The sequence below is a fragment of the Pipistrellus hanaki genome (assembly GCF_964339955.1).
Source record: "Pipistrellus hanaki genome assembly, chromosome: 9".
In the NCBI taxonomy this organism is placed as follows: Eukaryota; Metazoa; Chordata; class Mammalia; order Chiroptera; family Vespertilionidae; genus Pipistrellus; species Pipistrellus hanaki.
This window is the reverse complement of record NC_140511.1, coordinates 46704800-46727697: the sequence shown is the minus strand read 5'-3', so window position 1 is coordinate 46727697 and position 22898 is coordinate 46704800. Positions and strand designations below refer to the sequence as shown.

General features: G+C 41.4%; 1 protein-coding gene across 5 annotated transcripts in view; it reads right to left on the bottom strand.

Annotated features, from left to right (window-relative positions):
• Positions 1–22496, bottom strand: part of SYT9 (synaptotagmin 9) — a 146663-nt gene extending 124167 nt beyond the window's left edge. For 4 of the 5 annotated variants that reach the window (XR_014795932.1, XR_014795933.1, XM_084894222.1 and 1 more), the window contains exon 1: positions 22041–22496. Coding sequence is in view for 3 of the 5 variants with exons in the window: in XM_084894222.1 (XP_084750348.1) it covers positions 22041–22185 (145 nt within the window). In the remaining 2 variants the exon portion in view is untranslated. The remainder of the gene's footprint in view (positions 1–22040) is intronic. The other variant, XM_084894223.1, reaches the window with a different exon arrangement.
• Between the last annotated feature and the right edge of the window lie 402 nt (positions 22497–22898).

Genomic DNA, 22898 nt, shown 5'->3' with positions numbered 1-22898 from the left:
ACTCTAAACATTTTGGAAAAATTCAGCAGTAACAAAGCCATGGTTCTTTCTTCAATGAAGTTAGCTGATTTAGAGACATCGTGCATCCTGGGGATTGAGTTTCGGCAGGATAAGTCTTTACCTATCATTTATCCCCCCAAATACTCACTCATACGCTTTCCTTGAGATCACCATCAGCCCATGTTTCTGGCCATGGGACTCACTTTGATCCCACTTGGATACATGTAATTATATCCATCATTATCCTACCATGCACACTGAAATATATAAACAGGCATAAGGACGAGAATCATGGGGGGGAAAAACCTCCTTCCCCTCCCCCCCAAACACACACACACACACACACACACACACACACACACACACCAAGAAAACGGGAATGACATACTGGATCACTATCATAATTTCAAAATAAAATTTGAAAACACTTTTCATTTCAACACATAGTTACAACTACTATATACCTCAAGCACACATTTCTAAAACCCCAACTCAGTTTCTCTCACTCCCTCAACCTGCTCCTTCTTCAATATTCTGTATGGATTAGCTGCCTAAATCAGGAGCCTCAGGCTTCCTTTATACCCCCCTCCTACTATATATACTCAATGCCAGATGGATTCTACTATAAAACATATCACTACTGCCTGTAAGATAAGATTCAAATTCTTAACATGGCCCTCAAGACCGCATGTACCTTTCTGACTTTCTCTCTCATCATGTAAACATCTCCTGCTCTAACTCCCAAATTCAATTCCACCTACCCTAAACTCCTTCAGGCTCCCTAAGTTATGAACCACTTCAAATATTCAAGCCTTTTCACATGATTCCCCCCCCCAAACAAACAAACAAAAAAACAACAAAAATAAAAACAAACCAAAAACTCTTTGTCTGAAGGCTTTGCTTGAACTCTGGCCTCTGTAATAGGTCAGAGCTTGTTTATTCCTTCTCTGGGGAAGTGGTCTCTTTGATATCACTTGTACCAAGTTCATGTTTGGTAACCCTCCTATGAGCTTCCATAATACACTACACATTCCCTTACTGCACTACATTATAATTGCCTGTTTACTTATCTATATCCTCTACTAGACTATATAATCTTAAGGACAGAGACCATTCGTTTCTCATCACAAGTCTAGCACCAAGAACAGCGCCCAGAATATGCGAGTTTCCAGTTAAACGTGCGAATGGATAGCTAGATTACATTGTATTATCACGTATGAAAATCAGCAGCAAAAGGGCTAATAACAAGTTTGTAGAATAAAATGAAGCAAGAGGGGATGATAAGATGAAGTTAGAGAAAACAATAATGTATCAGGGCATCAGAAGGTTAGTGAAAAACAAGAAGGGAGATTAATGGAAGAAATAAAAGAAAGCAAAAATAAAGGATGGGGGAAGAGTCACTTGCACAGATTTTTTTTTTCCTTTTACTCAGAAAAACCTTTCCCCGAGGGGAGTAATAAGGGAACTAACATTTATTGAGCTCTAAGTGCCAGGCCTCGTCCCAAATCCATAATGTCATTTACACCTTACAGTTCCCCTACAAACATTATTATCCTTGTTTTGCAGATACAAAAAAAATCGGGATGCCAAGAAATGAGGTGATTCTCCCCAAGTTATACAACTATGAGGTGGCGGAGCAGTCTTTGCAGTTTACATCGATTGCCAAGGATATTTGCTTTTCCCTGGAAATATTCATTTAGGGAATATTTAACCGTAGAGCAAGGGAGATTTGATGGTAAAAGGTTCTAAGCAGCTAATCTTATAAATAACACTATGATTCACCTTGTTATAGCTCCGCTCCTGCTTTTCCACGTTAAGTCTCTATTTTATTGCTCCTCTGAGAGCAGAGAGACTATCCTGAAGTCAGCAGCAGCCAAAATCCTACCTGGAACAGAGAGCACCTCCCCGCCCTGCTCTGGGGAAATGTGTGGCTGCAGGGACCCGGGGCACCTCTGTCCAATGGGGCTGCTGTAGCCCACCTTTGCTGCAGGCTCCAAATGCTGGGATGAGCGTGCTGCTATCTCACCAGCCAGCAGTCCCAGCCCATGCTACATAGTCCACAAATGGTTCTGTCATGCTCTGGCAATACCCCCAAGGTGTAAAATCCCACAAACACACGACTTGTCATAGATATGGGCCTCACCTAAGGTACCTATTGTGACAAAAGGAAAATGCTTCCTAAATTGACATAAAAAATGTGCTTGGAGCTAAAATATATATTGGGTTATTTTATACTGGAACAAAAAAAAAAAAAGAACGGTTCTCTGTCTTTTTCCAAACTTTGATAACAAGAAAAGAGCTTTGTCATGACAGCATTCACAAATGCAAGGGAAGAAAGGCTACTCCTCTAGCTGAACAAAAGCTCACATAGTGGCTATTGTACCTCAGGTTCCTTCATTTATACAAGTCCCCTCTCTTCGTGTAAAAGCAGGGTCCTTAAAGGCAGAATCCTTACAGCCTTCCCTCATCCCCATTTTATAAATTTACTAGGCTTTGTAGTTTTTATCTGCAAATAGTCTTCACATATGATCACACACACACACGAACGTACGTATATTGCTTGTACATCTAAACATCAAAGCCAATATTTTCTCATGAAAGCAGATTTTTCACAAGAAATTAATTTTAACTGATCCAATTCATCATCTAACAGTGGTTACCAAGGATACCAAATAACTGAAATCCACTTGGCTCCAACGTGCTTGTTAATCAAAAGATATTAAGAGAAAGCTGTGAAGAATTATTGTTGTCTAAGTAATCAGACGAGAAACAGTGCCCCCTCCCAGGGTAAAAACATCCCAGGCTATAATAACCACTAAACACGAGCTAAGCTTTTTTCCTAGGATTTGGAGTTCAGTTATTAATATTTAGAAAAAGGACTGCTAATGGGTTGTTTCACTTTCATTCACTTCCTGATAAAGCACGGAACTGAGAATGGCTGCTGATTTGATCTCCTTAGCAATCTGAAAGCAGACGACTCTCACACGGCAGTTAATTGAGCATTCAGGTAATCTAGCCGAATCTCTCCTAAATCGCGCAGCCCATCACCATACAGGTACTGATACAGAGAAGCATTAAACTGATGTGCCTAGAATGTGTACACCCAAAACAAAAAACACCCCCTCCCGCCCCCAGCTAAAAGATCAAAGTGGTTTTTCTTTGAAAAGTACACATAAGATTAGGCATTGTCCATATTATTGTACATTTGAAGGAGAATCAAAGAATAGCTTCTCTTCAAAAGGCACAATCAAGTGTCTTACTGATTAGTGTATTTCTTTGTACTTTTAAAAAAGATTAATTATATGTCATTCGTGGCAACTATTCTGTCCCATTTTGTTGTTTGCCTTCATTTTGCTTAGAATGCCTTTTGCAAAAGAAAAAAAAATACTTTCGCTGTTGTGTTCGTCAAACTCCATCAAGCTTGTCTACTACAGTCGTTGGCTTTGGGGTCATGCTCAAGAATGCTTCGCCTGCCTAAAATATGACTGGTAGTTGCCACCCAATATCTACTTTTTCCTTTTTCCAAATTAAAAATACCCTGAAATTTAAATTGTATTTGGAAACAGCCTAAGTGCCCATCAGCAGATGAGTGGATTAAAAAACTGTGGTACATCTACACAATGGAATACTATGTCGCTATTAAAAAGAAGGAACTTTTACCATTTGCAACAGCATGGATGGAACTGGAGAGAATTGTGCTAAGTGAAATAAGCAACTAGTCGGAGAAAGATAAATTGTATTTGGAATGACAAGATACCAAGCCAAAAGACTACATTTCCCAACTTTCCTTCTACCGAGGTATGGCCATGTGACTAAATTCTGGTCAGTGAGAGGAGAGCACAATGTTGAGTAGGACTTCCAGAAACTAAGAGCAGACTAAAAATTTAAGGTGAAAAATCAGGTTGGAGGTGGGGCCTTTGGTCTTTCTGAGAAATGTAAATGTGAGTGCTGGAATTTCAGCAGCTGCCTTAGCCCATGAGATGAATGTGAGTGAGAAGGCCATGCATTGGAGAAGGCAAAATAGAAAGTTCCAGGAACCTGGTTCTCATGGCTACCTGGAGCCTCCCAGAACTGGACAGCCTGCCTCTAGATCTACTTATGTGAGAGAATTTCTTAAATGTCCTTCTGTGTTAAGCTATTGATGCTTTTCCGTCATACATAGAAAATCCTGATTATACATTATTTTATCATCCTTTAGAATTTTAATGGTTTTATTGTTTGTAAAATTCAAAACGTGACAAATATGATAATTAGCCAAATAGCCAATTATCCCAACAACCATTTACTGAATAATCCACTTTCTCCCCCACTCATTTGAAATGCTACCTTTACCAAATACTATATTGCCATGCTACTTTGTTCCATTAGGTTTGTATGTTTTTTGGGGGGCTTGGGGACTTAGGAAGGGTTATAGTCTTTATTTTATCTAAGAAATGAGAAGTACAGTTATCTGCAGCAAGTTAGGAGTAGTATATTTCTGATTAGTGTATTAGAGCTAAAGATGAGTGGGAAAAGGGCAAGGCAGAGGCCAAATGACAGAAGAGCGATCAACCAGGCAGCAATGAGGGCCCAGCCGAGAGGAGAGTCTCTGTATTGCAGGGTTAAGAATTAACGGACTGGACTCTGCATCCCCAATGCCTGCATTCAAACTCTGGCTCCATGACTTACCAGCTGTGAGTCAGATAAATCACTTCATCTGCATAAGCTTTGGATTCCTCCTCTGTAAAATGGAGATAACACCAGAACCTACCTCAAAGTTGCTGTGTTAAATGCTTTATTATATAAAAAGCTTTGAACAGTATCTGGGATTAAGTTCTATTATGTATCATCATCATTGTTATTAATAGTTATAATGTGATTTTTACTATATCATCACCATCATCATCACACCAGCATTGTTTCCTAAGTTTTTATCAAGAATAATGTAAAATTTTATCAGATGACTTTTGTACCTCACCTAAGGTGATTATGTTTCTCTAAAAAATTATTGTTGTGACTGAGACACCATTTCACACTCACTAGAAAGGCTATACAAAAAAAGATAGATAATGACAAATACTGGTGAGGATACAGAGAAATGGGAGCCCTTATACACTACTGACCGGAATGTAAAACAGGGCAGCCATTTTGGAAAACAGTTTGGCAGTTCCTCAAAATGTTCAACACTGAGTTATCATATGGGCCTGAAATTCCACTGATAGGTATGTACCCAAGGGAAATGTAAACATACGTCAATGCAAAAATTTACAACTGCATTATTTTCACAGCAATAATGGCCCCCAAATTGTAAACAACCCAAATGTCCATGAACTGATGAATAAATAAAATATGGCATATCCATATCATGAAACACTCATCACTAAATAAGTAAAGAACTAATAACACATGCTACAACATGGCTGGACCTCAAAAACAGTGTCTCAGTGAAAGAAGACAGTCACAAAAGAGACCACATACGATATGATTCCATTTGTATGAAATGTCCAGAGAAGGCAAATTTTGGAGACAGAGAGTGAATCAGTGGCCTTCTCAACCAGATTAACTGTGAATGAACATGAGGAATATTGCTGGGGTGAAGGAAAGCTAAAGATGATTTATAATGATGCTTGCACAACCTCAGACTTATTTAATAATCCCTCAATTATAAACTTAAAGTGGGTGAATTATTTGACATAAAATATGTCTCAAAAATTTTTTTTAAATAAGGGAATGGTTGGGGACTGAAAAAATCTGCAGTTTATGTTATTTATTTTGTATAAACATGGTCAAAAATTAAAACAAATTATATACACCAACAACAACAGGATACAATTTATCATTGTGTGTGATAACAGGTTTCCTAGTGCTTTTCCATTCTTGCATTCTTAAAATAAATTTTACAAGCTTATAGCATATCATTCTTTTAATATGAAACAGTATTTATTTTACTATTATTTAACATAAAATTTGGGTATTTATGTGCTTGATATTTTTTATGTGCATAAATATTTTTTAAAATATTTTCCTATCATCTTTGTTAGATTTAATATTGGTATGCTCCTAGCCTTATAAAGTTAATTGGGAAGTTTTCTATATTTTTCTGTGTTGTGGAATAGTTTTAAAAATATATGAATTGTTAAGCCTCTACAGAGAATAACTTGATAATTTTGTATTAAAATATTTAATGTGTATAAGTCTAGATTTAGCAATTCCAATTCTAGTTTGTTTGTTTGTTTGTTTTAAATAAACAACTGATTCTTTTTGGGTAGTGGAAGTGCTTGTGACCATTACTTATTTCTTGTGCTAATTTAAAATGGTTTTCTTCTTTTTGCAATGAGGATTTAAAACATATTTGCAATAACTATTATGGTTCCAACAGAAGAGAGGATGATGCACTGCTGACATTTTGATAAGCTGACCTATACAAATATCTGGGCCTGTAGCTTATAATGTCTTCTAGATATTTTTATACCAGCTCTGGGATGTTTATACCTTCCACTCAATCTGTATGGAAATATCATTGGCATATATAGCATTTTCTTATATAAGTATTGAAATCTCATGTACATTGGTTATTATATTCATTTTCTCATCCCCTTTGCTTTATATTTATCTTCTCACATTGTTTTTCTTGGTCAGAATAGCAACATATTTATTTACAATTCAAAGAAACATACTTGGTTTTGTTTCTCCCCCCCCCCCCCATTTTCTAATTCATTAATTTCATCTTTGGTATCACTAATGTTTTCTTTGCTCCTTCATTTTTTGGGGGAGATTACTTTATTTTTTCCATTTCTAGGTTCCACAAGTTAATGGTTGGTTTATTTATTTTCTATTATTCTGTTTGTGTACCATATCAAGTTAAAGTTATGAATTTTCATTTAAATATCACTTTGGCTGCACTCCACAGTTTTGATATATGTACTCTCTTATTTCCATTGTATTTTCAAAATCTATAATGTCAGTTTCCATTTCTGATTATTTATTTATTTATTTACTGACGCTATTTCTGAAAGAGTTCAAGTTTTAGGTGGTTAGGGTTTTGGTGGAATTGTTTCTTGTTGCTCATTCACTAATTGTTTTATTGCATTATGGTCAATAAATGTGGCCCAAATACATGGCCTGATCAGTTCCCCTTTTATGATAGTGACCACTTTTTTGAAATAGTCTTTGAACATGATTTTTCTCTTGGTTAGTATAAAATTCATACAAATCAAACTTTTATTTTATATTTTATTGATTTTTTACAGAGAGGAAGAGAGAGGGATAGAGAGTTAGAAACATCGATGAGAGAGAAACAGATCAGCTGCCTCTTGCACACCCCCTACTGGGGATGTGCCTGCAACCAAGGTACATGCCCTTGACCGGAATCGAACCCGGGACCTTTTGGTCCGCAGACTGACGCTCTATCCACTGAGCCAAACCGGTTTCGGCACAAATCAAACTTTTAATGATATTTTTCTATCTATTTATGTGTCTATTGGAAGTGTCAGATTATTAGTGAAGTGAGGTAATCTCCTTTTATAATTATGATTTTTTGAACTTCTTAAATTTTAACAACCTTGGTTCTATATATTTAAATATTGCTTCATTTCTGAAAGGTAAAAGTGTATGGCTGCTAAGTCTTCTTTATTTATTGTCCTGTTGATAAGTTTAAAATAAGTTTTATTTACCGGTATCCTCCCTTCATATGAAGATCAAGGAACTAGGAGGAGGGGCCACATTCCAACCACAGTTCTCTCATTTCACAGGGTGACTAAGGCAGGATATAGTAGCCTCTAAAAACCAACTGCCAGATTTCAGGGACTGTTTGTTTATTCTTCTTTACTTTCTTTACTTTTTCAAAACTATCTCTTCAAAGGGACAGGTATTGGTGGGTGTGTAACTTCTGTTTTTTAATCCAGACCAAAGACAGGGAATGTGACTGAGATTAGTCTAAAAATTTTTAGACAAATTCAATAACTGGCTTATACATTTTCTTTCTGTATTTCTCTGAGTCATTTTGTACTAAAAGCCAAGTAGATACCTTTTTACAAGAAAAGGTAAAATAAAGTAAGTTTTACTTAATGACTTTTATGTCACATTCAGTATATTACAGGAATGTTAATTTAATCAGCATGAGGCTTTGCAAAAAGAGCAGATACAGACAATATACACTCCACAGATATTTTAAACTTGTTATTTTAATATATTTAATGAAACTAGTTCTTGAACTTTTAAAGAACCAGCCAGTGTTGCCCTAGCTGGCTTGGTTCAGTGGATGGAGTGTCGGCTTGCAGACTGAATGGTCACAGGTTTGATTCTGGTCAAGGGCATATGCCTGGATTGTGGGCTTGGTTTTCAGTAGGGGCATGCAGGAGGCACCCAATCAATGATTCTCTCTCATTATTGATGTCTCTATCTCTCTCTCCCTCTCCCTTCCAATTTTAAATCAATTAAAAAAATATGTTTTTAAAAAGAACCAGCTAGTGCAGTGGTCGACAAACTCATTAATCAACAGAGTCAAACATCAACAGTACAATGATTGAAATTTCTTTTGAGAGCCAATTTTTTAAAACTTAAACTATATAGGTAGGTACATTGTTATTAACTGAATTAGGGTACATGGTATTTTGTGAAAGAGCTTCATCCAAGGGGCCAAAGAGCCGCAGTTTGCCGACCACTGAGCTAGTGTAAAGCTAGCTCTGGTCCTCCTGACATTTCCTCGTGTTCATAGCTGCAGGATTAAGGCCACTGTTTACCACCTGCTGCTGCCCAGGAGCTTCCCTGATCAGAGCCGATGGCTGTCCACAGCACTGCGTCCACAGCCCAGAACCGTCGCCCTTTACTATGAAGGCGTACTCCGTAGTGCTCTTGTTTGTGAATCTGTCCAAGTTAACGTCCCAATTCCCACATTCTAAGGCACTGGTAAGAGAGTGGTGATTGAGTCACTGAAGCGTAAGACAATATGAAAATTAAAAGATCATAAAACCAATGTAATGAAAAAGAGCTGCTATTTTAATCTTTATGGGTTTACAGAGTGAATCCTCTCAAATTGAAGCTCTGGGGATTAGATGCCCCACGAGAAGCCTACAGCAACCCACACGTAAACGGGCTCTAAAGCAGTTGTGGAGTTAGGACCAACGGGTGATTCTACCCACAACAGCTGGAAGGCAAGAAGAAGCACGTGGGGGATTTTCTAGTTCTCTTTGTAGACTCTCTCTGAAATATATTCCATAGCATGATGAATTTTAACTCCCTGAAAAATTAAAGTAATTCACACAAAGCACTTTAAAAGCCAAACAAGAAGGATGACCTATAAATTCAGGATATTACAGTGACATTAAATCTAAAGTAGCAGCCACAGTGGAACAGATTAAAGAAAAGCAAACAACAGTTTTCTCATTCCCTCTGAAATAATTTGGGAAGCATTCAGAGCTGGCTCGGCTATGCCATCCATATTATTGACACCCATGTTATTTGAAAAATTGAGAAAGGAAAATAAGTTTGACCTAAGATTTTCTGAAAAGTGTTCAAAGTGGTTCTAATAGGGCTCCTCTCTCTTTGTTTTCCCAGGTTTTTCTGACAGGAAGTGAACATGTTAACAGGAAGTGAACATGTTGGCAAGAATGAGGGGCAGCCCACAGGAATCAATCGAGCATGTTCTTCTCTGAGTTCACAGCCTACTTAGAATTTTTACAGAGTGCATTTACAACACGGTTATCCTAAATTAAAAGTAAACCATAATAATGGTACTATAAGCCTAGCAATAAAGAAGACCGTGATTTTAGTGCCAGGATGCTAGAGTTATATCCTACAGCTAATTTTTATACAGAATGTATAATTAGTTGTGCCAACAGCAGACATACTTACTAATACTTTGAGATACCTCCCACTCTAGTAATAAAAAAAGGATCAATGACAGATAGTAAAAGCGTTTTTGTGCTTGGATTTTCTTGCCTAATCTTTTATAACAAATTTAAACAAATGGTTAGATCATTTATTTTGACTTTGGCACTATAAAAAGTAATATCCACCCATTAAGGCCATAAATGCTTCTAATTTGCAACCTTTGGCTGCACACCAGACTCATGTGTTGAGATAAATCAGAAGATTCTGATTTAGTCAGTCTGGGGAAAGGGCACTTGCATCTTCAGAAGTTCCCCCTATTGATTCTGATGCGTAGCTGGGATTGAGAATCACTTTCTAAAACACTTCAATTTAAAAGCGGCCTTAGAATTCAACCACTTCTCACGCTCTGAGTTCCAGTAACTTCTTTCCAATGGTTCCAGCAGTTAACTTCCCTGGACATCTGCATTGGATCTCATACACATCCTCAAAATTAATATTCAAAGTTATTCTCATTACTTCCCCAGACTTCCTGTAGTAGACCTGATAAGACCTCCCGTGTGCTTGTGCCAAAAATTTGGGAATGAGGATCCCTCCATTCATTTCAGTGTACTGAGTATTTTACCTGTTGAACATTTTTTATATCTATTTCCGATTCTTCAACTCCATTTCCTTAAAGCATTCCTTCAACACTGCTGCCTAGATAAATACTAATGGCCTGCTACTTCTGGTGTTTCCTCTAAGATCCCCCAGCTGTGAATGTCATGTGGGCTGAGTGTAGCCCTTACACCCCTTGCACTACAGATACCCAGCTCGTCATGGACACCTACTTTTCTTCTTCACTCTCCCCATCTCATTTCTGGCTTATTGTCAATCTCTCCAACACTACTTTTTTCTCTCTTAATTTTTGGTTAATTTAATACCCCAAAAACTCTGGTATTTCCATCCTTCTCCTTGTCTCCTTCAGTAATTTGTCTTCCACCCTAACTTAGGGCCTCACTCCCATGATCATACCCTAGACCCGACCGTCAAACAACTCAGCCCTTCCATGATCTCTGGCCCCCTCCTCCTCCTCACTGCAGTCTCAGGAAGCAACTCAGCCCAGAGGGCCTACAATCCTGTCGCCTTTGGACTATCCCTAACCCCCACATATCCACTTTACCCTCCTTACTCAGATGAAATTTCAGAGTCAGTCATCCCAATCACTCCATTCTATACATCCTCAACTCTCTGCAACTCTTTCATTGTCATACATAAGCACGGCCCTGCTCAAACACAATCTCCTGTCTCTCCATGCCTGCACAAACAGCTGTCTGGAAGAAAATTTCACACATATGATGGGTGATATTACTTTAAATTCATGATCATCAACTTCAAGAGGCTCCTTAAGGTTGCCTGGAAAACATATTCCACCTCCCTAATCCATTCACTCTTCTATCTTCTGGACCAGTGGTTGGCAAACTGCGGCTCTCGAGCCACATGCAGCTCTTTGGTCCCTTGAGTTTTCAGCAAAGGCCAGCTTAGGAATACCCAAATTAAGTTAATAACAATGTAGTTTTATATAGTTTAAAAAATTTGGCTCTCAAAAGAAATTTCAATCGTCGCACTGTTGATATTTGGCTCTATTGACTAATGAGTTTGCCAACCACTGTCCTAGACTATCAGACCCTTTTCTGTTTTCTTTTCCATCACCTCTTACCCCACCCTCAGTCTCAGCTGATAACCTTGCTGCTTCCTTTCTCACCCATAATGGAATAGCAATCAGTGGACAAATTCTGTAAGATCCCCGAACCGTATCTACCCACTGGGGCCTGTATATTCTGCTCTGACTCCTTGACAATGAACGAACTGATGAAAATGCCACCTACTCAAGCACACCACTCAGGCAGTTCAATTCTCTGTATCACTTTCAACATGCAGTTATTTTGTCCTTTAAAAACCATCTTTTGAATTATTATTTTCTTTCACAACAAAACTCAAAGAAAGTTATGTACATTCCCTTTCTTCAACTTCTGTTCTCTTTTGAAGAGACTTTAGTCAGACTTTCACCAACTCAGCTCACCCACCTCTCTTCCAAGATCATTCAATTCAAGGTCTCCAAGGAACCTGTGTGTTGCTAAAGGCAATGGCCGGTTCTGTCCTCACCTTACCTGATCTGCCAGCTGCATTTCACACAAGGGGTCCCTCTCTCCTCTCCGGAATACTTTCTCCACGTCCGGGACACCACGACCCTTATCTTCCTGTGTCCTTTGCCTCCTTTGTTGGTTCCTTCTCATCGTCCTAACCTCTAACTAGTTGTTTGACTTCTTTTTAATATTCATTTGCCTCTTGGTGATCTAGTTTCTCAGCTTTAAATATCATCCTTATGCTGACTGTTCCCAAATGTATACATGCAGACTATAGACTTCTTCCGTGAACTCCTGGGAAGGATATCCAGATACTCATTCAAGGACATTGCTCGAGCAATCCTCCCCTCCTTATCCTACATCATGCATTTCTCTTCTCTACGAGATCATTCCCATCACATTAGTGCTGTTATCTCTTACAATTTAAAATGAAAACAAAAACCCTTCATCTCACTTTCCTCACAAAGTCAAGATCCCACGCACAACCTGCCAGCCCAAAGCAGACCTACTCCAGGCCGGCCCTTTCTGATAACAAGCCTACATCATCAGGGGGGAAAAACACACAGACTGTGCATATCCACAAACTGAGTTGTTTCAATGTAACTCAATATGTTGCTTTTTCATTGATAAATAAGCAGGCAAAGAAACAAGATGTCACTGTTGGCATTGTCTGAAATTATATCTGGGGCCCAGATGCTTGAATCAGGCGGCTAAACTTGCTAAAAGGTAGTTTTTACAGCTATATGAGGTGATTATACTTGCGTTTCAGGGTGACACAATTGGGAACCTAAAGTAGGTAATCCCCCATTCTGTGATTCCAATCTGTCAGGAACTCACCTTGGACAGGAAGAGCGTCCTTACCACCCACTCGAGCTCACTCCCCACAGAACCAGAAAGACGAGTGCCCTCACAAAACTCCCCCATCCTGAAATCTCCTGTAGTACTTTGCCGAGAAAGGATCCTTTGGGCTCATCACAGGAAATTGTATTTCTTTCAAGATTTCTGCATGGAAGTACTCTAGCCTAAGTCCTCCTCGGGACTTTGACAACAGCAGGCAAGAACTCCCATGAGCTGACCAGTGTCTACCAGAAACAGACTCATCCCTCCCTCTACACTCCGCTTACTTTTACTGAAGATCCGCTCTCTCCTGTCTTAGGGCCTTTCTGAGTTCCTAGATTGCACTGTCCTTCCCATCCACACTGTTCCACCCAATAATCAACTTTTCTAGGAAACCTCTGCAGACCCGCTCAGTCAGCTAATCACTTCTCTCCTCTTCCCTGCACCGTCTCCAGCACATATATCCATTCTTCTCTTCATTGTATTCATTGTAAATATTGTTTTATCTCAATTCCTAGAGGTAATAACCATGTTTAATGTGTCTCTGAATTACTGATGCCTAACCTAGTACCTGGCACTTAAGAGGCACTCAAATTTTTAAAAATTTAACTTAATTATAAGTTAAAAAGAGTGGTCATATCAGTGTGGCTAGAGTAAAGGTTACATGAGTGCTGGAAGGGAAGAGAGGTTGGAAAGAGGGAGAGAAAACATAAAGGAAAAAGATATCCAAGTTATGTAACAACAAGTTGTTTTCATATTTCATATAAATAAAAGCAGCACTTTGCATGGAAAGAATATTACAGTGTGTTACTTTTCATCTCTTTGCCATTATGGGCAGAAAATGAAAAATTCTAATTCTCAACATTGTTCAATTAAAGCTTAACCCTCCCCTCAAAAAAAAAAAAAAAAAAAAAAAAAGAATGCCACAATGAATCCTATTTCCTGATGCACCCCTAAAATATGATAGATTGATTATAGTCAGATAATCTGAATTCATTCATTAACAATATTCCACCTATGACCTAATTTACAGAATATTTATATTTTATACTAATGCAAATTGGTAAGAAAACTGGTAGATTCTCAAAAAAATAAACTGGCATATGGTAGGGAATAAACACAGAAGTTACATAAGAGGAAATACAAGTAGGTTTAAAATATTAAATATATTCAATCCTACCTACAAGGAGTACAAATTGAAACAACAATGAGGTAGCTACTTTAAAAAGAACAAGTAAATGGCCACACATATGCTCTTGTAAAGAAACACAGGTCCTGTTAAATAGCAACCTTAAGTTCACGTTCTACCACCTCATGCTAATGGACTGACTGCTGGCCTGGCACAGGCTTAATGGCATCGATCTACTGGAAAGCAATCTGAGCCCACTGCTCATCATTTATTATTAAGAAATTCATCATTTATCATTAAGAAATTTTCCCAAAAGGGAGTAGGATATCATAAATATAAAATGTTATAAATAGCAATGAAAAAAATTAGAATCTAGAAATCCCCTCCCCCTAAAATAGCTACATTAAAAAGGTATGTTTACTCTTTGGAATATATATTGTCATCACAGAAATTGCACAATTGTCCATTATGGAAAAATTATAATAGGTATAATGGTTAATAATTATTGAACATTTGCTATGTGCCAGTTACTTTGGTATTTCATGCATTATGAGATAGGTAATAATAGAGGATTGGCAGATTTAGCAAATAAAAATGTAAGGTGTCCAGTTCAATTTGAATTTCAGATAGACAAGCAAAATCTATAATAATAAAAGTGTAATGTGCTAATTAGACCAGACATCCTCCCAGACAACCTTCTGGACAAAGCAAGGGCTGTGAAGGAAGCCCGGGTCCCGGGTGCCAGAGGGAACCAGGTGCCAGCAGCCGGGAAAGGAAGGCCTACTCTTGTACAAATTTCATGCATTGGGCCTCTAGTTATTTAATATAAGTCTGTCCCATGCAATATTATCTGTTGCTTATCAAAAATTCAAATTAAATTGGGCTTTCTGTAGTTTATCTGGAGACTAGTAATCCATTTTACTGATGAAAAAACAAGGACACTTACATGGAGCACACAGCTAGTAAGTTGTAAAAAACTCTAAGTTTACAAAATGTAGAACAGAAAATTTGTCTCTGAATGATTACAAATAGGTGAAACCTGCATGTCATGGACACAGCTGAGAGGAAGCATGGACAGGTGATGCTACTACCACCAATTTCGAGTTATTGAGCACTTACCCTAGTCCGGGCGTGGGGAACCTTTTTACCACCATGGACCATTTAGATACTTATAACATCATTAGCAGGCTATACAAAATTATCAGCTAAAAATCAGCCTGCTATATTTGGTCAAACATTTAAAACTCACCCCTAATGCCTTGCCAGGGCCAGACCAAATGATTTCCCGGGCCTTATAGGGCCTGCCACTCTCCATTCCCCACCCCTTTCCTTGGCACTGTGCCACGATAGCCACCCACTCCCATTTTACAGATGAATAAAGTGAAGAGTTAAATATTTTGCTCGAAGTCACGAAGCTATAATATCAATAGTAAGTGCAGGATCAGATTCTGACTCCAAAGCTCTCGCCTATTCCATTTTGTCATCTTGATTTCCCGGGTGAGTTCGTTTATTTTTCTTTCAGACGCAGCTCTATCAATGTTGATGTGGAAGTTTTTGTGTGATAAAGTACCTGCACAGGATGACTATTTCAAGGAGATCTGCAAAACCTACCTCATGGAATTGCTTTGGTTTAAAGCTGTTCCCACAACCAACCAATGAAACACATAGAAGCAGCAGCCACGGAGCACTTTTATGGCTGAAACTGTGATTTCGTTTAGAAAGGAGAAATACTCCAACTTATCCCTTAAAAAATGAGACTGCTCTCCCACTGCTGCCTCTCACTAAGTCCCTCCCCTTTTCTCCAACGTACTAGGTAGCATGTGAACTTTGTCTTTCAAGTAAATCAGTTAAGAAAGAACTATGGTGTGTTTGTTTGTTTGTTTGTTTGTTTGTTTTTTGAAGCCAAACATATGGGAAAGCACATGTGCACACACAAACACAGAAATTCCAATACGCTTTTCCAGTGAAAGCAGTGCCTATCTTCTTTACAAAATAGAGAATTTTGGGGTACTTTTCCTGAGGTGTCAGCTTAATTTTTCTGTGAGAGTTCAGCCCACATCAAAAAGTCTTTTTGATTATTTATTCTTTTTAAAAAAATATTTTATTGATTTTTTACAGAGAGGAAGGGAGAGAGATAGAGAGCTAGAAACATCGATGAGAGAGAAACATTAACCAGCTGCCTCTTGCACACCCCCTACTGGAGATGTGCGCACAACCAACATACATGCCCCTGACCGGAATTGAACCTGGGACCCTTCAGTCCGCAGACCGATGCTCTACCACTGAGCCAAACCAGTTTCAGCTATTTATTCTTAAAAGAGGCAGCTGGTAACAGGCTGCCTGTGAAGCCTTCATCATGGTTTGCTTTAGTTTTTCCCTCTTAACAATTGCCTATACAACTAATAGATGGTCCATGTAGAGGAATCCCACAGAGATGAAAACACACTTGTTTAAATAAAATATTTATGAAGAGGCTCCAAAATGTCACTGAAGTAAATGTAAATTAGATCTTCACATATTATGCATCCAATATGCCACTCATTCCTTAGAAGACAATTTCCTGATTGCAATTAACATTCATTTTTAAAATTAATCCCTTAGTGCATAATGACATCAATGTCTATTCATAAAAATCCAGTGTTTTCAGGTTGATTTTCTTTGGACTATCTGTGAAAATGTGAATTAAGGCTAATATTTAATCTTGGTAATTATTTTGGAAATTTTCCCTTAGAAACTATATTTAATTATCATTTTACATGCACATCTTCTAATGAGTTTACTTCACTCTAATTCACTATAATGTGACATTAATAAAATTTCCACATTATGGCCTTTTAATGAAATAGTATTTGGCATGATTTTCTCAATTTGTTCTTTCTTTTTCCCCCCAATTGAGTGAACATAATAGATTCTCAGGATAATTTTAAAGAGTCTACCAAATAAAAGTTTGGGATAATAATGTCAAAAGATAGTTAAGAATTCATTGATTTAGGTAATAAGGGTGCAAGGGTCACAGTCAAAACTCCTGACATTGGATACCATCTTTCCTAATTTTGCAAGCTGAGCAGAGTCAGGTGGATTCATCCTCCACTGGATGGTCTGAAGCAGAGGTCTTCAAACTATGGCCCTCGGGCCACATGCGGCCCGCAGAGGAGTCTGATCCGGCCCGCCAGGTTTTTTGGGCAGTGAGCGCAGCCGAGGTGTTACAGTAGGAATTAGTAGTTCATATAGTCCGGCCCTCCAGCTCTCTGAGGGACCGTGATCTGGCCCCCACTTTAAAAAGTTTGAGGACCCCTGGAAGAGTTGTCCTTCTCCTGGCTACACATTTGAATCAGCTGAGAAACTAAAAAAAATACTGATATTAGACCCCAGCCCCAGAGATTCCGATGGAATGTTTAATTTTTTTGTTTTATTTTTGTTTGTTTGTTTGGCAAAGCTGCCTAATGTCAAAAACCACTGGTCTAGAAAAAGCTTTTCCTGAATAGGGTTACCGTCCATCTAGAAAGAGGAGTCATCAGTGCTGTGTCCTCAGGCCCTGCTTCACACCCTATTGACCAGGTGAGCCAGAAAATGAAGAAAAGTCTCTAGAAATACAAAGCTAGAATGTCAATGGAAAACCAGTATCCTGAATAATTCATAAAACTCAAATAGTTCATATCATTCAAATTCATATAATTCAAAAATGCATAACCAAAAATTGAGCTGAATCCTTAAAACTGCATAGAATTTAAACTACACTTAGAAATGAAATCCAATATAGAAGTGCAGAACAAAGAGAGTGAGTCTAAAGATGGCTCTGATGAGAAATACCTAGGTAATTTGCATTGACAATAACCCCTACACTCTTAGTATATGTGAGGTGTTTACCTAAGATTCTACCTGACTTAGGCTCAACTCTTTGCTTAAATGGAACCCATGGCCTTGGGCTAGCTTAGCTCTCTGAGTTTTAGTTTATTCATATACATCAATCTTGTAACAATGCCCCTCAAACTTCAATGTCCCTATGAATTAGCTGAGGCTCCTGCTAATACACAGAATGATATGCCTGAGGATACCTATGAGCCTGGTCCACAGATGAACACTTTGAGCAGCGAGGTATTAGAAGACTTTATAAGGATTAAGTGGCCCACACTAAATGCTTGGCACAGACATGGTTGGCAGTCTACAGAAGAAAAGACTTAAGAAGAATATAATAAAATGTGGTGAAAAGCTAGGAGTCCCATGTTACCATCCTCTTTTCCAGATGTGGAAACAACAGGTTGAGAAAAGTTAAAATAGCTACTTTCTGACAGCCAAAGGTGTGTAATGGGAAGAGACATTCTCTCCACCCCCCATAAGAGACATTCTTTTTGACAGGGAAAAAGTACAAGCAAGATCAATGGATGAAAGTTAAAGACAGCTTTTCATTCCATACAAGGAAAAACCTTTTGACAATAAATGCTGTCCTGTAATCAACTGGCCCTCTTTAGGAGAGAGAATGAAGTCCCCATTTACAAAATCCAAGCACAGACCAGTTGGTGATGTTAAATAAAACATGTTTCAGATCACTGTTAAACACACAATAAGTACAGTTTAAAAAAATAAATCAGGAACCTCCTCATTTCCTTCCCCTCTCCAACTCTACTCCCCCTAAAGTCTTCCATGTTGTAAATGGAGATACTTAAGTCAAAAAGCTTTGGAGTCATCCTTAACTTCTGTTCTCTCACTCCTCACATCCATTCCAGTGACAAACCCTAGTGTTGTGCCTTCAGGGTCCATACTCCAATTCCTTCTCACCATCTTCGCTAAGACGACCCTGGTCCAAACCACTGACTCCTCCATCTGGATTACTACAACAGTTTCCCAACATGTTTCTCTGTCTTCTAGCCAGGACCTTCTCAAGTATTTTTTTTTTCAACACAGCAGCCAGTGTATTGCCACTTCTCTGCTCAGCCCCTTCTGATGGCTCCACATCTCATTCAGAGTAAAAACCAAAGACTATATAATAGTTTACAAGGCCTTACATGCTCTTCCCCCTCCAACCCTTGATCACATTTTTTGTTATCTCCATCTTTTTCACTCTGCTTCAGATGCCCTTGAACTCAGTGTTTCCTTGAATCACATTAAGGACACTTCTGTCTCAGGACCTCTGCACTTGCTCTTCCCTTGGCCATGAAGGCTATTCTCTGAGATTTGCAAGTTTATGTCCCACATTGCCAATACAGTAACTATTTTTTGCCCCACCCTTCTGGTATATGAAACAACTGAAAGACCCCTAACAGAAACATTCTAATTGCTTTCTGTGGAAAAAGGTACTCACACTTAGCTTAAAGGTCAACACTTTACTTTCCATAGTTGGTACAGATGAAGAACTGGTTCCAATTGAGACTTAGCTTCATTTTTTAAAAATCACACTTTATCAAATCCTCTCTTAACACCAAGTTAAGAAAGACAAGGTGCAATACTCCCACATCAGAGCTCTGAAGGAAGCACCCTTGTGATGCCCACTGGTCTGTAACCCAGGCTTATCCCACTTGTAAGGTGAACAAGCATCCTAGAGTCAGTGTCACTCTGCTGTCCATGGGGAATTACATCTGTTTTCTCCTTTTAAAACCAAAGTTCCTCAACTGAGCTTGAGAAGACCTGGCCACCATTAGGTAGCCATGGACAGAAATCAGAGAGAGCTGGGGCTCGGCATACAGGTGGGTTCCTTCCTAGAAAGGAACAGCTCCCTCCTGGGACTCACGTTCAGGGCCGCTGTGCAGGGCGGTCCTGGTTCACTACACGCACCATGCACAGTGTTTGTTGTGCAGCTACTACAGCCACTCAGCTTGTAGGAATCAGAAATTGTAGCCACTCTAGGTGTGTACAATCAAACAGCTTTAGCGGGAGGGAGATAAATGCATCTGCTGTAAGAATCAATGTAAGCAAGGAGAGTAAAGAGGAAAGTGAAAACAAAATTCTGGCCTGCACTGAAGTACCCTGGGAGAGAGGGTACACTTTGGATGTCAACTTCAGCCTCAGTTCCTCTCATCTTTACTCACAGTACCCACCCCCCCAACTCCTTCCTCAAAAGCAGGAGACTTCCTGACACAAACCCATAATCCTCAGGGGCTGCCTCAAAACCCCCTTGCTGTAGTTTAAGAAAGCAGAGCAGTGCTTTCAAGAACTCCAAGCAACGGAAGGCATACTCCTATCCATGGCTGTGTCTCAGCCAAAGAATCAGATTTGTCTTTTGTAAGGAACCTTCTCTGTGACTCTTTCTCAAGGGCAGCCCAGTGCAGGGGTTGAGGGAGACCTAAGAACATGAAATTCCAGTTCGTGGATGAAAAAGAACAGAGGCATCAAATCGGCCGAAGAGATGTTAAACACGCAACTTGGCAAGAGACCTCATCCATCTTCTCTTGTACAAAAGCCGAAGACAAGCGCTTATGGGGGATAACAATGGGAACTCATGGCACAGTCGCAGGCAAGGACGTGGGACGCGGCAACACGGAGGCTCGCTTTGGGTGCAGCATGCTAAATAACGGTCTGTTCCTGCTGCCGGGGACAGAACCTGCCCCACTCAGGACTTCATCCCGCGCCCCTAGTTCGTGACGTGCGGCACGCTCATCCACGCCCGTGGTCTGTGCAGCATGTCACACTCAGCAACAAGCCACACAAAGGCCGGACATTACAATTCTGGGGAAATCATTTGGCATCAACAGAATTTCCTGACTTAACTCTCCACTTTGCGTACAGAACACGTTACTGATCACCCGATAAACTTAATTAATGTAACCACAGGCAATAGAGAACAATATTTTTTTCCCTTCTTCCATAGAAATAAAAGGCTTTGAGTAGGAAAAATATATTGCAAACTTTTAACAGATGAGTCCTCTTCACCCTACAGACTCATGTTGAATATACTATCCAAGGAAATGCTATTTAAGTCAGGCTCTGTGTGTACCTCTTTATGAATCAAGCCATTCTCTAACTTATCCTTTGGGAAATGGATTTTTTATATAACAGATTGGCTTAAAATGAGGTATATTTGTGCCGGATAATTTGCACAGCAATGGCTCATTTCCAAAATGTATACACAAGACAATCAGGGAAAAGGCCTTTTTTTTTTCCATCCCACCTTTAACAACCCAATCACAATTACTTTGTTGTTTTTTTGGTTTTTTTTTGGTTTTTTTTTTTTTTTGTATTTAGGCTGAGAGGATATTCGAAAAAAATATTTTTCCAGGTGAGTAGAATCCCAAGAAAACATTTACAGGGACTGTGCATGTAACTAGTAGTGGATGAGAAGTCAGACGCGGGAGACCCAGAGCCTTTGGGGAAAGCAAATGGCTCCACCAAAACTCCCTCCTCCAGCCTTGATTGATCAAATGCCAAGATAAATAAACTTTCCAAAGTTAGGAGCCTCACAACTTTCCCTGGGGATAACACTGCAGGTGCACACGCCTTGACCAGAGACCCACTGGCCCAGGTGTGCCCTGAGGTGGCAGCTGGTCACGCCAGGCGCCAGGCCCACGCCTGGCCCAGGCCGCCTCCACTGCCAAGGGGCCCGCAGGGAACGGTTCAGGCCCGGATGCCCAGGACCTGGGGCTCCCTGTCCCCTTCCCAGTGACAGATCCCTCCCCGCCCGTCTCAGCCAGACCAGAGAAGGGAAATGGGCGCTTCGGCGCCAGGATGAAGAGCGCCCGGTGGGATTCAGTCGCTGCAGGGGCCCGTCCCCAACTCTCAACTTCCCAGACTTTTCCTCGGGCCTCGGCCCCCTTCCCCAGGGCTCCAAGGCCGTCGTGGCCTCCCCCGGCCCGGCCCGGAGTGCAGAGCAGGGGAAAGGGGGCGCGGAGCTGTGCGCTCCGGAGCCGCCCCCAGGAGCCCGAGCGCAGGTGGCGGGCGTGGTCCCCCCAACCTTACCCCAGCCCACCTGGCCTCGGCCTCCGCTCAGCAGCCTTCCTCGGGTCCCCGCCCGGTTTGGGCATCAGGCCAGGGCGGGGAGTGAGGGGGGGTGCACGTTCCTGATCCCCTCCTCTAGCTCGTTGGCAACACCCCCCCCCCCCCAAACTCCCTTCCAGCCCGCGGCGCTCTCCTGCCTCAGGCCCCGGTGCGGCCCCCGCTCCCAGCCCGGGGCCCTCGGACCGCGCCGGGCGGGCGGCGGCGGCGGCGCTCACCTGGGTCGCGGGGCCGGGGTCTGGCGCGGTCCCGCAGGTGGTAGATGAATTCCTGGCAGCTGTCGTGCTCCAGGGCCCCGCGGGCGCACAGCTCGGCCAGCAGCTGCAGCGCCTGGTGACAGAGCGCGTCCCTGGCCCCGGGCATCGCCCCCCCGCATCCTCGGACCGCGCCGGGCAGGCGGGCGCGGGAGACAGCCCTCCGCCTGCCAGCTCAGAGCCGCCGCCGCCGGGGACCCGCGGAGACACGGCCCGAGCCCCAGCCCCAGCCCCAGCCCCAGCCCCGGCCGGCCCGGCCTCCCACCGGTTGCATGCAGCTCTCTGCCAGCCGGTCGGTGGGGCTCTCTCTCTCTCCCCCTTCCGGCCCCTCCGGCCCTCCCCCGGCCCCGGGAGCGGTGGCGCCGCACAGCCCCGCGCGCCTGGCACCTCGCGCTCCGCCCGCCACTCACGGCCGCCGGGGGCGGGGCGGGGCCGGGTCAGGGTGCGCGCCGCGGAGTGGGATGCCCGCCGGCGGGGAGCTCCGGGCGCTCGCCGGCGCCTAGAGAGGAGCGCGGGGCTCCGCTCGCACCTCGCGCTCAGAGCGGTGGCACCCAGGTTCCCAGCGCTCCGGGCGCTCTCGCCACCGCACCCCTCCGACCTGATGCACAGCAAACCTCTTCCACCTCCTCCCCTCGCCAAATTTGGCACGTGTGGCCAAAGCACGTTTTTTGGGGTGCGGTGCGTTGAGGAAAAAAGGTGCAGACTGGACCACACCCGCCAGATCTGGAGAACATAGAGCCCCAGTTTCAAACTTGAAAAGCAACCGCCTGTCCAAAAACCACCATGGGCCTGCGAGTACTAGATGCCCAAACGTGAGGTTTG